Consider the following 18,267-nt stretch of genomic DNA (forward strand, 5'->3'; position numbering starts at 1 on the left):
TTGGAAGAAATATGGTAAAAGTTTGATTTTTTGAAAAAAAACGTCAGAAAAATAAAGAGTGATAGAAAGTGTGGTAAGGGAATGTCGAGTCTAGGGCGTTGTGTGTTGTTTGTTGTTTGCTGTTTGCTAAGCCAAATATGGGGCACAAAAGCCTTTGTCGAGGCCACTCCCTCAGGTCCTAGAAATAAACACATCCTACTATAAAAATAAGGTAAAAGCGTGAAATTATTTGGTTAAGATCGTAAACCTGGACCCAAATTTCCAGCCCTATAAATCAACCTATCCTATGTAGAAATGAAATTTAAATAAATTCATGAACCATTGATTTAAGGATATAACTCCATAATGAATGCTTCAAGAGTTAAATTTTTTTAATACTTCGTAACAATAAAAACTATAAAAATCTATCATGGGACTATTAAGTACCTATATTGATTTGTGTGTTCTATAGAAATCACATTACATTACAAAAAGGTATTATCAAGAAAACGTAAATGATACCCAATAATCACAGAAGTAGCATTAACATCTGTATCTCACGTAAGTTTACAACGAGCAAGCCCAAAGCCAAATACACTAATTAAACTTTATTACATTTCACGTAATATTTTCTTTAAGTATACGATTTTACTTTCTGAGTTTCGAGTTGGGTCACTTTCATCTGGCTCGTGACAACTGTATAGCTTCTTGATCGAGGGTCGAGTCGTCACCCCATGCAAACTGGTGGGACATACGAGAGAATTCTTGAACCCTAACTTCTTCTATTTGTTCCCATTCTGCCCATCGCTCCACCAAATCTTGTCCTCGAAGCATATGAATGACATCTCCCATTTTTGGACGGTTCTCTGGTGAACCTTGGGTGCATAACAAGGCAACTTGAAGCATTGTTTCAACTTCTTTTGCATCATAAATCGTGAGGCTCGGGTCCACAATGTCAGTGATCCTCGTTTCCCTGAGCAGTTTCTTGATCTGAAGTTGCAAGAAGATGAATCAACAAGTAATCTTTACGAATGGGTGTTTTTGTAATTCAACCCGTAGTCGAAAGTAGCAAGAAGATGAATTAATTAACAAGTTCTTCGATCTCACAAACACATCTAGATAGAAAATGGTACTTACATGATCAAGAAGGAGAACATCTTCCTCATCTTCAAGGCGAGAAAGATCCACTGCACGTTGTCCCGTTATAAGTTCCAACAACGTTATACCATATCCAAAAACATCGGTTTTCTCCGAGGATTTTCCCGTGGACAAATACTCGGGAGCAATGTGTCCCATTGTCCCACGTACTTGAGTTGTAATATGAGTGAGATCATTATCTACAAGCTTTGCTAATCCAAAATCCCCAAGAACAGGTTCAAATTCATCATCTAAAAGAATATTTGCAGCTTTCATATCACGATGAATGATCTTTGGAGTACAATGCTCGTGCAAATATTCTAGGCCACGAGCCGTACCGAATGCTATACGTTTTCGTGTTGCCCAATCCAAGGGTTTCTCTCCCGGTTTCAAATCTATTGTTGATAAAAAAAAATTCCCATGTTAAATGCAAGAAATAACAATTTAGTATCCTACTTTCATTTCTTCGGGTTACAAAATTGCATTTTGAAAATTCTACCCAATTACACCAATGTTATATAGATACAAATCATTTTTGCCTAATCAGGTAGATTTTTCAAAGTATATTCTCACAACTAGAAATAAAGCGAAACTAGGCATTTTTTTTGCAAAGAATAATGTCTTACTAAGAAAATAATTTTTTAATACGATGCGCTGATAGGATGAAATAAAAGTAGGGTTCTATAATACAGAAATAAATGAAAGCACATTTCTATTTCTTGTCCTATTGACATAAGTATCAGTACAACTTCAATGCATGCCAAACACAGTACAAGAACGCCTAAAAGTAAACAATCCACATACCTCGTAAGTGATATGCAACGCTTAGATTTTGCATAAACGGATAAATAAGTACTCTTTCATACGATGTTGTAGAAAACCCTATCAACTTAAGAAGATTGCGATGAACCGCAACACTTATCAACTGAATTTCCCTCAAGAATGCCGCCTCGCCACCTGGACTCTGATAATCTGCGAGTCTTTTAATCGCAACTTTTGTGTTATCTGCAATAACACCCCTATAAACTTTCCCAAAACCTCCCCTACCTATGATATTACTTTCATTGAAGTTGTTGGTTGCCAGCTGTACTTCCCGCCATGAAAATCTTTTAAGTTGCCCATATGAAACTAAACTGTCATCTTCACCTGTAATATGAGCAATGTATTTTATTTGTTACATATTGCTATTATTGGTAAAATAATGTAACTACACTGAAATATGAGTGATATGATATGAGAGGAAGCAACCTTCTACATCAATGAATAAGTCACGTTCAAGTTTGGACATAAGCTTGAATCGGTATAAAAAGATGGCTCCGAACAATAAAAGCACGAGGGCAGCACAACCAACGCCAAAAGTAACCAACTTTAGTTTTGAATTTTTAGTAGAACCTAAGAAAAATTTAAAAATCGATTCGAGTCATAACTCATAATAGATATAAAACTTCAAAAGGGAAAATAAGTTATAATGAAGAAAACAAACCTGAAACAGAGGAACCTGAAATGCAAGGTTGGGGAAACGTGGTACCACAATCGAGAGATGTTCCTGTAAAGCTGAATAACACGATGATTAATATGCACTTTAACTGATTTGAGTATTATTGCATCCTACTTTTATATATTCCTATTACATCTTTACTTTGAAAATCTACCCAATTATAGCATTGAATACAAATAGAAAGAGATTTTCAAAGCTATATCCGCATAACATTTTCAAGGTATATTGTCCTGTTAAGAAAAAGAAATCGAAAGTACTAGGCGATATTCGGGTAGACTTTATGTTTCATAAATAGTTTGACTGGTAAATGTCTAAAATACCCTTCAAATGGCGGGGTCAATGAGGGGCTCAATTTTGTATTTAGTTGAGGCGATAGAAAATTTTTAGTATAAAATCATAAATTTAAATAAAAAATATATTTCATACTTGAATACACGAGTGGAGAATAACTTTTCAGGGATTTTTCCACTTAGATTGTTGGCTGAAAGATCCCTGCAAAATGAAAATATAATTCTTAAAAAGCAATAGCAATAATAAATCAAACATGCATCTTATCAAACTCTCAAGAAACATTGATATGTTTGCATTGAAGTCAAAAGGAAGGAAGAAAATCTTACAAATATTTTAGGTTAGAGAGTTGACTCCAAGAGGCTGGAATAGATCCACTAAACTTATTTCGTGTAAGATTAAGATTTTGTAAGTTCACCAAGCTACTCAGATCGGGCAACTCTCCTGATAACTTATTATCATGTAAATCCCTGCATAAAAATGTGAAGAAAATCGGAGTTATTTTGTTATGAATATGATTTTCTAATATAACAAACAAAAATGTACTATAAGGTCATTGGAGTTGATTTTAACATATATTAAAGAAGAATTGGCAATTATATAAATTACCTTCACACGTCAAAGGAGCCTTTTGCATAAAAGATTAAAATTTTAACGAACTTATATAGCTTTGGTTATGTAAGTAAATCACCATAAGATGGGTACTAATCTAATCTATCAAGAAAAAAAGTCAATATTTTGGCTTTAGAGAGTCAAACCTTGTGACTTTAAAACTAAAAGTTGGCATTCGTTTCCGAGGTTTTATTAAATGTTTTTAATTCAAAAATCTTAAATATATTTGAATGTAGTATTATTTAAGTCAATTTTTCACCAAATACTAAATGTAATACACATAAGGCATTGAAAGTCTGTAAATCAACTCAAGTTGGTTATAATTTACTTTATCCAAAAAAAGTCAACCGTTTTAACTTTAGAGGGTCAAACTATGTGAGTTAAAATTGAAGTATTGCCTAGGTTTTTCTCATGTCATCTCCAAATGTCTCTAACTTGACTACTTTTTATCCATTCTAAATGTAAATGTCAAGCTTTTCAATTTGCTAAAAGCATTTTTTTAACAAATTTAAAGTTAAAGAGCAAATTATTTGACACGTAGAAAGTTAAACATTGACTTCCTTTTGATGAGTGTAGTAGCATTTAAAAATTCATTTTTTTCACCAAACTTAATACACATTGGTAGTCAATAAGAGTTTTAATCGAGTATGACACTTACAAGTAAGTCAAAAACTTCAGTTTGGTTATCGAACTTGAAAGTTTCCCAGAAAATCCAATTGAACCCAAGCTCCTGCATATTAATGCGTAAAAAAAGATAGTTATATTTATTAGTAAACTATGTCACCATTTTTTGTACAATAGGGTAAACATTACAATTTTTTGTCCCACCCAAAAAAGGCAAAATGGGACAGGACTCACTCTCCTCTTTGCAAAAGACATAAATGTCCTTCACATTCTCATAATAAAAAAAAATAGCCCTAAAAAGCTTGTCCAATTTCATAAAGAAGTAACCATTGAGGAAAAACACCAACAAACGTACAAGGATATGACATTTCCATCTTTCTGATCACATATGACATGTGACCAACTATAGCACGGGCTAACTACAGAGTAACTCCAATCTTGAATGTTCCCATTGGTATCCTTTAGATCCTCTAGAAGCTCCATTAAAATTTCCACTGAGAAAAAAAAAAACGTCATACAATCTAAATATCATAAACGTACTTTCATTTGTTTGTGCATTATAGAGTCAAATTTTCATTTCTTTTAATTACAACATTGTACTTCCGGTTTTTGTCTTATCAAGGCATCATATTTTAAAAAGTTCACCCAATTAAAGTAGAAAAAATTGCTTTGTATTTGAAAGACAATATTATGATTAGGTAGATTTTTCAAATTACAATGTAATACAAAGAAACAAAAGTAGAATGGTATAATAATCAAATCAAAAAAACGTAAGGAATTTAAACATGTTAATAATGCACCTTCAACATTGGGCTTGTAGTCAGAAGAACAATGGCTCAACAACAAAAGCAGAATAATGCATTGAACCAACAACTTCATATGGAGATGCCAATTGTAACATGGTCCATATAAGTGAATTGATTTAATGTCCAAATGATGGTCTTCTAAGAACCCTTTGCATTTCCTCGATGAATCTGTAAATTAACACATTCAAGCTAACACGCCAATATTTTACTAAATGCAAGAAACACCAATGTACTTTCATTTATTTGTTTACTCCTACTTCTATTTCTTGCTATTACAATATTTTACTTTTATTTTTTTTTCTTGTTAAGGCAATTTACTTGGAAAAGTTTTACCCAATTACATCATGCTTTCGTTTTTCTCTATTACATTTTTGTTTCTTTTTTTTTTCTTATTAAAGGCATTGTACACTGAAAAGTCTACCGAATTATAGCATTCTACTTCGGTGCTTCCAATTTTCTTCTTATGAGAATATTGTACTTTGAAAATCTTTACCTAATTATAGCAATAAAAATTCCTTGTATTTGGATGAGATTGCCATAATTGTTTAGATGATTTAGAGTACAATGTTTTATTCCGACAAAATGAAAGTAAATGCTAGAATGAAAAGAATATATGAAAGTACGTTTCTGTTTTTTGACATTTAACTCTTTTCAAAGTTTAAAAAATCCACCAATTATAGGAAAGAAAAATTATTTGTATGTGGATGACATTTCTTAATTTGTTATATCTACATTTCACAGATAGTAAGTTTCAAAATTTATAGCATTTAAGACCCATTTTTACATCTCTAAGCAAGTTCTGCAGCAGTTGAGACATTTGACTTTTGAGTTAAAAAAAAAAAAGTAAAAAATTAACGATATTTTTTTTTATTATATTCGATAAGCAAGATTATCACTTGCTTAAAACACCAATTGATTGACTAGATCAAGCAGGGTTTACCTTCTCCATAAAATCAAGAACCCTCTTTGACATCTCTGCAAAATCTTGATTTTCTCACCAATTTTTGTAGTTGATTAAAAATTTAAATATTAAATCATAAAAGAAGCCTTGGTGCACCAAATTTTGCCTATGTTGGGCTGACAAGAATTTTCTTTTTCCTAGGACAAAACAACATTGGAAGTACACCTTTTCTTTAAAAAAAAAACATCTGGAATTGTTAAGAATTAAGTACAGATTATTAAATGGAACTCAAGAATTGTTAAGAATTAAGGATATATTATTTAATGGAACTCTCAGGTATTGAGTTCCAACTACCGCAATAAGACCAAACATGAAAACCCCACAAAATAATAAGAGCAAATAAACACAATTAAAACAATTTGTTAACAAAAAGAACATAGGAAACACAAACACAGACAAAAAGGGTGTTGTGTGTGAAATGTTTTAAAGCAAATAAAAGCTTACTTGGTGTAGCCATGGATGTTGGAGAAGAGGGAGAATCAAGAAACAGATGAAATTATTAATAATAATCACACGAATCATGATTTGAGAGTTTATTGATGTTTGTGATTGATGATGTTTGTGTAAGTGTTGAGGACCCACAGAGCATTAGGTGCAAATAATTGGAATTGGAATGGAATAGGAACTAAAATTAGGGAAGAAATGCCAATTCTAATTCTAATTCTAATTCTAATTCCATTTCCGAAATGTGATTTGATAAGGCAAGTTGAATGTTGAAGAAAGTGTGTGAGAGTGAGAATCCCACTCAACATTAAAACAAAAGCAATCTTTTTGTGAGAAAAATGGATGCTTCTAATTGATATGAGATGCTTTAAAATAGTACAAACTTGCATGTGGAGGATTTTGCATTAAATTTTGTTAAAGAAATATATATTCCTTTTGTATATATATAAGTTGAAATGATTTTATACAGAAATGTTGGTTAAGGAAATTATTATTTTTTGTTTCTCAAGGAAATCTTGATCAATGACCCTAACAATAATGTTGAAGAGATATAAAGAAAAAAAAAGAAAAAGGTAAACGAAAATATCACTTTCTCTTTCTAAAAGAAGAAATAATGATAAAAATTTTTTAAAAAAAATCAGACAATGCTTTTAGTGAAAAATATTTATTTGTAATATCTAAGTTATATATAATTGAAAAGTGTTAATTATTAAACTAATATTTAACACGTCTCTTGATATAAATAGATTAAAAAAAAAAGACATTATAGCCTTGAGATAGGATTATCTCCATTAAATTGAGCTTGTGATTGTCACATTAGAAAGGACTATTTTGGATTTTCGGATATCAAAAGTAATCATACATCATTTAACAAATATAAATAATGTTTAGAAGTAATCATACATCGTTTATGATTTAACAAATCTAAATAATGTTTAAAAAGACACAAATACATTTAAAATTTATAAACTGCGACGTTTAGACGTTCCACACCGAACCATTCCGGGAAATATGTTTAAACATATTTGTACTTATTTATAATGACAGAAAAAAATGAAAAAAAAATATATATATATATATATATATATAGTAATAATGATTTATATTTTATAATTATGTTGTTGTCATTTGTAATGCATGCTACTGCTGCTTTGAATTGTATCCAATTGCAATGAGACAAAAATAAAAAGTCATAGGGGATTGAAATTGGTAGTGGTACAATGTGAAGGGACTAGTTATGTAAATATGACTTTTTAAGATCGTGGCAAATTGTGTGTGAAAAGGAAATGTAAAAGGAAAAGGTGAAGTTGACAAAGATTTGACTCATCAAGGCGTCAACACCAAGTTATTGTCCACTCACTTGTTTACCCCACCTTCTAGATTATTATACCTCACAAGATAAGTCATTTATACATGAGTTAATCTCTTAAATTACTTTATTTACCAAAACTAATTATACTTCACGGATAAGCAATCCATATCAATTAATCTATCGACACATAAACTCAATTTCATTTATCTATGAAATCAACATTCCTGGATTTCCACAATCGTTTTAGTTTCCGTTTTAGTTCATTTTTATGCTTTCTTTCTATTTTGTTTTAATTAGTTAATGACCCGAGCATCCACATCTCAAGTAGTATCTCTATTTGACGAGCCCGAGCATGAATTCCATATAAAGAGCAAATCAAGCAACTCATAAACCAATTATGAAGAAGGAAGCGAATCCACAAAAAAGATGACGAACACCACGAATCTTACATTATAGGAGTACACAATCCATACTAGAGAAGGCACCGGTCCAGGCCCCATACGATCGACAATCCCAACAACGACAAATTTTGAGCTTAAAGGGCACTTCTTGCAATTATTAAAAGAGACTCCACTTTTCGGAAAGGACCAAAAAGATAACCACAAGCATATAGAACAAGTGATCGAGATCGCTAATTACTCGAACATTCGGGGGTAATAAAATATGTGGTAATGATACGTGTTTTTCCGATCATATTCAAAGATGCGGAAAAGATATGGGTTAAATTGCTACCTTTGTTATCAATCACCATATGGGACGACCTCAAATCAAAGTTCATCCAACGATTCAACCCTCCATCGGAGATTGCCAAATTAAAAATGAAGATTCAAAACTTCCAAAAGTTTGATGAAGAAACATTATATGAGGCATATGATCGATATAAGGAAATACTCTAAATTGCCCTCAACACAATCTCAACGCTCACCAAAGTGGTACAAAATTTCTACAATGGTATAAATGTGCATACTTGACAATTAGTGGATTACTAGTGGCCTTTTACAAAGAAAAATCCCTCGGATGACAAAGTCATCATAGAAGAGCTTGCACGTCATTTGCATCAATAGTATTCACCGTGAAAAGCATATTTTGAGAAAAATCAACTAGAGATAATGTTGATGGTTTAGCTGCTTTCAGCGCCAAAATCGACAACTTGGGTCGAGACATGAAGTAAAGGAACGAGACAATTCATGCTATACAAGTGGGTTGTAACAATTGTAGCAAGCCTCATCTAATAAATGATTGTGATTTGGATGAGAACGATAATAAAATGCCCATGTGTGTTATTCGTCCTATGATAAGTACGATATGGATTGGAGGCAAAAGATGGTGTGGAAGCCATACGAGGAGAATAGAAAAGAGAAGGAAGAAAAATTCTGACAGCAAGGTCAAGGCTTTACCAAAAAGAGCCAAGTATGCAAGAGCATAAGCCAGATTTTGAAGCTATTTTATCTCGTTTCACCAATACATCTGAAAAGCGACATTCTAATACTAAAGTCGCCTTGAGGGATCAACAAGCTTCCATATTGAACATAGAAAATCAATTTGGTCAACTCTCTTGACTAATCCAAGAGCGATTTTTGGGAACGTTTCCATGCAACACGAAATCAAAATCAAAGGCATGTGTAAAAGTTTTCATCACACGAGGGGGTAAGGTTACTGAACCATTGGTATTAATTAATACTAAAAGTTTCTCTAATGTGCAGAAACCAAAAAAATAAGTTGAAAATTCTGAAAAAGGAAATCCCTCTATTTAGCAAACACGTCGCGACAATAAGTTTGACTTGACGCGTCGCAATGAAAGATTTGAGTAAAACCAGGAGTAAAAATGTATCGCCCGCCTATCCCATTTCCACAAATACCTATCCAGATTAGACAAGAAGAGGAACACAAGATGATATACATGGTATGAAAGAGAATTTCCAATAGCGGCCCTAGCTTTTACATCAAGACTGAGCAGTCTTATGTCATCGTCATCATAACTTGTTGCTAGCTTTTGCTTCAGAGGGCCAACGGGAGCGTTGTTTGCCATGGGTTGGTACATAGGAACATGGGGACCCTTTTCAACGATATTTTTCATCTCATAGTCAAGGGTTTCAAGAACCACCATGGCCTTGGTTTTCCACATGGCGACATTGTGTTCATCGAATGGAGGTATTTTATTGAGGCCGAAGGATTTGGAATTGCTTGAATTCGACATGATAACTTGAGTATATCACAAACCTGCTCTGATACCAATTGAAGGTTTGTATTATGATCGGATACACTTTAAGTACGGATGAAACAAAAAATAAATGACACGAGAATTCTCTAAATGTTCCTTTCACTAAGAAAAGAGGTTTTTCCTTCACCAATAAGACAAGGTTTGTCACAAAGACAATTGAAACAAAGCCACGAACACTAGCACTACATTAGGGCTAGCCCTAATGTAGAGAGTGTGTGTATATATATATATATATATATATATATATATATATATATATACACACACACACAAAGCTATACATGTATATCCCTTGATTGACGGGATTGAGTCTAATCTATACTAAGAACCGATGTTATCATAATGATATGGGATCTGATCTATTCTGTATTTATCTATTATAACGGCCTAATATATACAAAATATTACAATAGAACAACTATAAGATGACGTTATTGAACTTGTTAAGTTGGTGTTGGCGTTTTCGATTCGTAGACGCTGACGCTGATGGATCAGCATGTTGTGTGTTTGACTCATCAGATCATAAGGTGTGACCTTATAGTGTCGCCTAATTGTTGTCGTCCTAATACTTAACCAAATTTCCAATCTGGCTCCTGGTAACCAATAACACAATATTTAATAGTTTTAACTCACTTCCAACCGATCACACCATAATTAATCAGCACAATTCAAAAAACGAATAATGAAATCTCATACATTCATAAAAATAACCAAAATACTCCTCTCCCGCCTCAAATTAGCACCTAAGTATTCTGTATTATTTACTACTTACTCATGTTATATGATACTCACAAGTATCATGGAGCGCATTTTCTCCAAAAGGTGTTTTCCAAACTAATAAGTAATTAAAATCACTACTAGAAAAATACTCTTTAATGACACGCATTGCGTGTCATAAAAAGTTATAGATGACACGCAAATGCGTGTCAAGGCCCTGCCATAAAGGAAGACGACACGCTTTTGCGTGTCGTAAACTTACAACGCGAATTTACGACACACATTGTGTGTCAAGGAAGGCCCTATCATAAAGGAAGACGACACGTATTTGTGTGTCCTAACCTTACGACGCGCGTTTAGGACACACATTGTGTATCATTAAAGCCCTGTCATAAATGAAGATGACACTCATTTGTGTGTCATAAACTTCAGCAACCATTTACGATATGCATATACGATGTGCCTTTACAATACTCATTTACTCATAATACAAAAATACAGAAACAAATATATACCAAAACAATCAATTTCATCTAATAACATCATGTCAAAATATTGTAATACATTGATATTAAAGGGATCTGATTGTACATTGTTATTAAGAGGTTTTCCCTAACTATATAACCTAATACTACATTGCTATTAATGGGCACCTTCTTGTTTCAGATATCATGTCAAAAAAATCCTCCATATCATTGGTTTGTCACCTGGTGTACTGGGCCGTTGTCCACCGAGCGTAGATGACAAGTAATGACTTGAACATTAGTTGAAACAAAAAAACTTTTATTAATCACACAATCAAGTTTAACTACTTGATAGAGTTGTTATATAACTATGTTATTAAGTAATTTGATTTGATCAACATAAGATCTAACAAGTTGACTAGCTTTTACCATTTTCTCAAGGTTGACCCCACTTTTTCTAGTAATGGGGAAAACATTCAAGACTTTTGTAAGCAAAATAAGGGCATTTCGATAAACAGATGGAGTGACTCCGCCTTTTTTCGTGAATTAACAAAGTATTTTCCTTCAATTGAAGTCTGGCATGTTAGAAGATAAACTACATGATATGTGATCAATAATATTAGCTATATGACCGAAAGCATTTATAATAGTCTTTCATATATATTTTTTAATTTTTAAAACATTTATAATAATCACAATCATTTTCAATGTTAGATATATGACCAAACATACCCAACATATGATCTGTGATCAATAATATTAGCCAACATGGTTTGTATAAACCCTAAAATTTGAAGTTTAAGACAAACATCATAAATGACCTTTGCAATTACATCCTTGTATGGAAGGAGTTCATCTGGTATATTCAGATGAGCAATGTGACCTGAAAATGAAAAATAAATTCAGCTCAATTCATTCATCCAATACAATTAATTCCAAATAATAGATCCAAGAAATAGCAATTTACTTGTATTTCTTATTAAAGCATTATACTTTCAAATTATTTCTTATTTGGGCATTGTACTTTGAAAAAATCTACCAAATTATAGATGTTAACCTTTTAAATCATTGTTATAATGGGTACACTTTTCAAAGTTGAATGCCCTAATAAGAAATGATTTGAAGTACAATTTGGTAATAAGAAGAAATGAAACTCGATTGCTATTTTTTGCATTTAGCCCTAGGCAAAAAAACGAACCATTATACGAAAAACAGTTTAATACAAAATGAAAAGAACATGATTAATAGAGAAATCAAGTCCAGTAAGGCTAAATAGAAATTTTGAAGACATACAGAAAGAATACTTAACTATTGTTTCAAAAGATGAAGGGACCTCAAGTCCAGAAGGTAGAATCTGCTTCAGCACATGGTCTGTAATAGAACAACACTCATTTAATAGGTATTCAACTATATATATATATATATATATATATATATATATATATATATATATATATATATATATCCTATTTATATAAAATATTTAAGCATCATATAAATTTATAATTTTTTGTCATTTGGAATTTACATTTGGAGAGAATGGTAAAATGTTGATTTATTGTTGTTCATACAACACTCTCCAGACAACACTTAATTGAAGAAAAGAACAAGGCTAAACTTACAAGAAAAAGAAGGAAAAAAAACAGTTTTGAGTGTAAATTTCAAGATAAAGTCACCTGCACCCCAGTATGAATATCCAAGTGTCAATGAGTATGGAACTGTTTCAATCTTGCATAGTTTCTTTAACTCATCAAGATTCTTGGTTGGAATATCTGACATATCTGCTCCAAAAAGCCACAATAACAAAATATGAATCTTAATACATATAACAAGAAAAAACTCAAAAGACAATAAAAACTTGCAAGATTATGCAAAAAGAAAGGACAAGATTCTCATTCATTAATGAGATAAATCATATTTAGGGTTGTAGTATGCAAAAGAGGGTGAACCATTTTAGGAGAGCCCATGGGGAGCTGGAAGACCTGGGTGGCATATTGAGTGTAGTGCAATGAGTGCTACTTATTTAGACCTGGATGTCCATCGGGAAATCTCGTGTTGTCTGCATATCCTTTTCAGTGTAGTAGGACAAACTACAAAACAAGAACCGATTTTCATTGTTGTTTATAACATGTTTAGTCTATAATAATGTAGTTATAATGTTAAAAGCTCCCAATCAAATGGTGAAATATTATTAATATTGTTGTTAATTATCTCACAAAAGAAACAAAACATTTCATAGATGGTTATCCATATTTGAATTGTTCTCAAGCAGGGTTTAGTTGGGTTTCGTAAGAAATACTACATTAGGATAATTTAAACGATTTGACATTATATATACAAAGGAAATCTATTTAAACTTGTAATAAATTGGATCCAGAATACAAAACTCCAAACCTATTAACCAAATACATGCTTATATAGTCGAGGAGGTGCAACACTTTTCAGGTTCACACTCTGCAAAGATTAAAAAAACCAGAAGTTATAATTTTACAACAACATAGATTCACAAACTATGCAGAAAATAAGAAATCAAGACCGATTAAATCCTCACCATGAAAATGAAATTGCTCAAAGTTGTTCAGCGTGTCACAAAAGCAACATATGTTACTGGATACACAATGGATTTGTCACCATTGACTCACAGAAAATGTCAAAATCTCTTGGTAACTTTTTCACAATTCGCCAGGTAAAATCATTTCTTTTCAAGGCGGGTTTTCAAAATTCTGGAGATTTCATTTTCCCCCGTTAACAAGAGACGCACATTTCATTAAAATTATAAAGCGACAGACCTTGAGAACGCGTGTTTAAGATAAAGCGCCCTCCGTGCTTTTAATTTTTTCCTTGAGACACGAATTTAAGGGCACACAATAATGCGTGACCTAAATCCTTAAAAGTTTTGGAGAGATGACACTATTTTAAGGTCACTCTCTTTTGCGTAACATAAATCACTATGTGTCGTGGTTTGCATGTCATCAAAGGCATATATTCTAGTAGTGAATGCCTCTATTCGACACAATAAACATCAAAACCGAGCATTTGAATTTGTCCTTTCAAATTAATGTGTTAGCTAAATTATTCACGCTATGAGAGGCTATAAATCCCATAACCAAAATATTTCAACAATTCCATCCATTCATCGGTTATGAAATAACATCTACATTTCTTTTCAACACAAACACTATAGTAGCTAGTTCTAAAATACAAACTATATACACTTTCTCTATCACCTTCATTAATCTCAATACATAAACAATCATTTGCATATTTTGTGTTAAAACACCTCGCGGATCGACCCATAGAGTATCACTATGGATAGAAAATTGTCCCCACCTTCAGGCAACACCAATACTAGGGTTTTTGGCACTGTAGCACAACAATCTTTGGGCAATTTGCACATTTAGTCACTCATGTTTTTTTGTGCTAAATTAGTCCTTAATGTTAGTAAATACTGACTAATTAAGGGAGTGGGAGAAAATGTATTTGGTTTATGGGTCGTTGCTGATGTGTATTGGCTTATGTGGACTACCATTTGACCATGCCATTGTATAAGGTGGAAACCTTCCTTAAATGGAACCCTCATTCTAACCAAATAGGATACATTCTTACCCCAAATTAGGTCACCCCGATACCCTCTACTCAATAGATATAACCAGAGTAATGTATGCATCCTCCGGTCGATCGATCAACCTCCTGCGTGTCATAAACCATCATGATGATGAAGCATGTCCACCTTGTGACTGTAAAGATGGAATAAGCGTCGAAAGGACTGCCTAAATGGACGACAACATAGCTCGAAGGTTTTGGAACTGAAAAAACTCCTTGGTGAGTATTCCTTTTGTTTACTTACACCCTATTTGGTATCATGAGTTGGAAATGTACACATTTTGTAAGTTTTTTCTGAAGGTCCAAAATGTAAGTTTTTCTGTGGAAAGATGATGTAATGGAGGAAGGGTACTACAAACAGCAACTTTGTAAGTTGAGGTTTGAGGTGCGCAAAAAGGAAGACTTTAGTGAAGTTTCAAAGGCTCAAAAGAAAGTGATACAACTGCAGCAAGATATGGAAACAGAGAAGGAAGTGTTTGAGAGATAGTTGATGGGGTTGATGAAGAAAAACACTGTGATGAAGACTTACCTTGGAACTGCTAAGTGTGTAATCTTAGTTTTGTTCATTTTATTCATTGGGATGTGGTTGAAGTGTCCTTGAAGTGTGCCTGATCAAACAAGGTATTTATGGTTAATGGTAAAAATTCCAACCAGTTTTTGGTTAGTGTATGGGTAGATGACCAGGAAAGTAGAAAGTTGATTTGTTTTTAGATGAATTGGTTCAGGGTTAGATCCTAGTTGTTAAATATGGTCAGATTTTTGGAAGAATGCTTGTTTGATATAGTTTTTTATTTGGAATGTATGGTAGATATAGTTGTTGGAAGTTTGGGAACAGTTGTATTGGGATGGAAGTAGATGGGTAATGTTGTATGAACTTTTGTAAATTCAATGAATGGTACGAAAGATCAAAGTTGTTAGTTATATACCTCTATGTACTTAATGATATGCATGTGCTCCTTTTAAAACTGAATTGTAGGAACCACATTGTTGGCCATATGGACCATAGTTGGTCCATTTAAAATTGAATTGATTTTTGTGCAGGGGTCCCTTTTGTGTAAAAAGAAGGAAATAGGGACCACACTTGGTATATAAGGACATAATATGTGTCAATTTAAAATTGGACATATATAGACATATATGTCCTTGCCATGCAGTTTAACCACACAAGTCCTTGACATGCATGCAACTTACAAATAACACAACAAATAACTCAAAATAACAACCAACTTACTTAATACACATTCCACATCGCATAAACCAACATAGTTTCATACAAACAACCATAGTTCACATCAAGTTCCCTTCACATCACATCCAATTTAAAGTACACCAAAAAAACATAATTTCATACTTCATACCAAGTTCATTTCATATAAACCAACATTTTCACTTAATCTAGACTAAGAGCTTTAGATATTGAATTCCTAGGTGCATCTTCATCACCAACTCTCTTGCCGAGCTTCAGCTTGATAATCCTTTCAGATTTCTTCCTTCTGATTTTCTTCAAAAGGGTTGCAATTGGTCTTTCCACAGCCTCCTGTTGTTGCACATGCACCTCACTAGGTTTTCCATTTCCTGATGCATCAATTAGTAAAGGAGTGAGTTCCACCTCATCATAGTCTTGTTGCACAGGAACCTCACTAACATTGACATTGTCTCCACCCTCATTCACTACATCATTGTCTCCACCCTCATTGACTGCTTCTCTACCCTGATTGACCCATATGAAACAATATTAGGAAATAATTTTTTTTGTAAAGACTTAACCATCTAAATACTACTTTACATGTTTTGCAAGGGTACAACCTCTTTTGTTGTGTCCTTTAAGCTTACAAAGACTATATTTTTGTTTCTTTCTAGCCTTGGATACCCTCACCTGTTGTACACATTTGTCTTGTGTTCGGTTACTCTTCTTTTATTTGTTACTTGACTGGGTCTCTGTTGAATCCCTTTTCCTTTTAGTTGCATGTCTCCCAGGCATAGTTCTACGAATAGGAGGTAAAGGTGGGATGTACTCACTTGCAGGCCACAAGTTATTTCCATTCATAGGTGTTAACCAAAACTTGTATGCCTTCATGTAAGTGATGCTACTAAAGCTCTTGTCCACATATGACTCTACATCCCTATTCATATAACTTATAGCTGTAATAGAATGAAAACAAACCATTCCATTACGCTGCCATAGCCTGCGAGAGCAAGTTCTCCTTCAAGATCTACCTCATAAGCATCTTTAGTTCCTTTTACTTCAAACTGATTTAATCCACTAGGTAACACTTGGTAATGTTTTTGGTATTTCTTAATTTCATTCGCTAATTGTCTAATTGTTGGACAACTTCGGTTGTGTTGGGTTATGAGCATTCTAACACTCCTAAGTGTACATGCAACCCTAAATACCTTGGATCTATATTTTCTCTATTATACATACAATTATGAACATCCAAGGTATTATCCTAATCTAGCATACAAAATAATAAATATAACAAGATAGAATACATACCTCTTTGATGTAGAATGTCTTCATGAAGCTTGAGTGCCTAGTGCCCCAAGTGTGACACCTCAAATGGTTCACACAACACCAAATACACTTGGAATAACTTGAGAGAAACTTGAACACTCCTTGAAATCGTCTAGCCCTCACACTCACACATTAGTGCACGATTTCTTGAGCCATGGGATTCTTTTATATGGTGGCTATTAGGGTTACACCATGTAACTCATAACTTTACCCATTCCTTATGCTCCATGGATTTTAACCTCCATGGAGTATCCATGGGTCACCCCATGGACTTAGTCCAACATAAGGAATCTTGGATCACAAGCCCACATATATAAGAATGAATGATTTACACAATCAACCCATATTTAATTAGTCTCCTTTTGATCACTTAATTAATTCCAAATTAATTCTTGATCAATACTAATTAAATAACCTTATTAATATATTAGAACTTATAATATATTAACCAACCTTAAGTGTTATTTCTCTCATTATAGTCTATCCAAATGCATGATGCCATGCAACCCAAATGGACCATGCCGGGTCGGGTCAAGTCTTACCAATTATAGTTATGGACTTAGACATTAATCCAACAGTCTCCCACTTGGATAAGTCTAAAACTATTATTGCGTATGACTTCAGGAACCGATCAGCAATCGTAGCTCTCAAAAGCTTCTGTCGAACTCTGACCTTGTCGATGAACTCTGACCTTTATCAATGACTTGTCCATTAGATAAGGGATCATATATTCCTCCATTCTAGATATCATATGGACTGAGACATGGATTATCAATCATTCTCTCTGTCCATTTGTTGTTTCCCGATTTCCGATTCATGATGACTGACTGATTGAACAAATCAAATCAGTCCTGGCTTGGCCAAGCACTCACATGTATCATCTTTAAATCATCGAGGGGCCCACAGATATCGCTTTTATCCCGAAGGTAAAAGGAATGGATAAACTTCGACTCATATGGCTTGTTCTACTACTTGTTGAATCATACACAAAGGCATGTTTTATAACATCGAGTTACCAATGCGTTTTCGTGCAATCAATGTATAACCAACTCATAGTAACAACTCATATCTCTAGGTTTGAAGAAT

At 33.2% G+C, this 18,267-nt stretch overlaps 1 protein-coding gene and 1 long non-coding RNA gene across 2 annotated transcripts; both read right to left on the reverse strand.

Moving 5' to 3' along the window:
• Positions 1–477: 477 nt before the first annotated feature.
• Positions 478–6,656, reverse strand: LOC145114684 (Leucine-rich repeat protein kinase family protein). The gene is made up of 11 exons (XM_079050753.1): positions 6,350–6,656; positions 4,939–5,112; positions 4,494–4,632; positions 4,173–4,244; positions 3,232–3,372; positions 3,041–3,106; positions 2,600–2,670; positions 2,365–2,508; positions 1,921–2,262; positions 1,117–1,511; positions 478–969 (listed from the first exon to the last, which is right to left on the reverse strand). Exons 1-11 carry the CDS (start codon positions 6,360–6,362, stop codon positions 658–660), a joined length of 1,869 nt encoding a protein of 622 aa, XP_078906879.1. The 5' UTR covers positions 6,363–6,656; the 3' UTR covers positions 478–657.
• A 5,216-nt stretch (positions 6,657–11,872) lies between these two features.
• On the reverse strand, positions 11,873–12,847 carry LOC145111988 (uncharacterized). The gene is made up of 3 exons (XR_013710411.1): positions 12,740–12,847; positions 12,373–12,434; positions 11,873–11,946 (listed from the first exon to the last, which is right to left on the reverse strand). It is a non-coding gene; the product is annotated as an uncharacterized LOC145111988 (long non-coding RNA).
• Between the last annotated feature and the right edge of the window lie 5,420 nt (positions 12,848–18,267).

This window comes from Lactuca virosa, chromosome 5 (assembly GCF_052849685.1).
Source record: "Lactuca virosa cultivar CGN04683 chromosome 5, Lactuca_virosa_CGN04683_v6, whole genome shotgun sequence".
Lineage (NCBI taxonomy): Eukaryota > Viridiplantae > Streptophyta > Magnoliopsida > Asterales > Asteraceae > Lactuca > Lactuca virosa.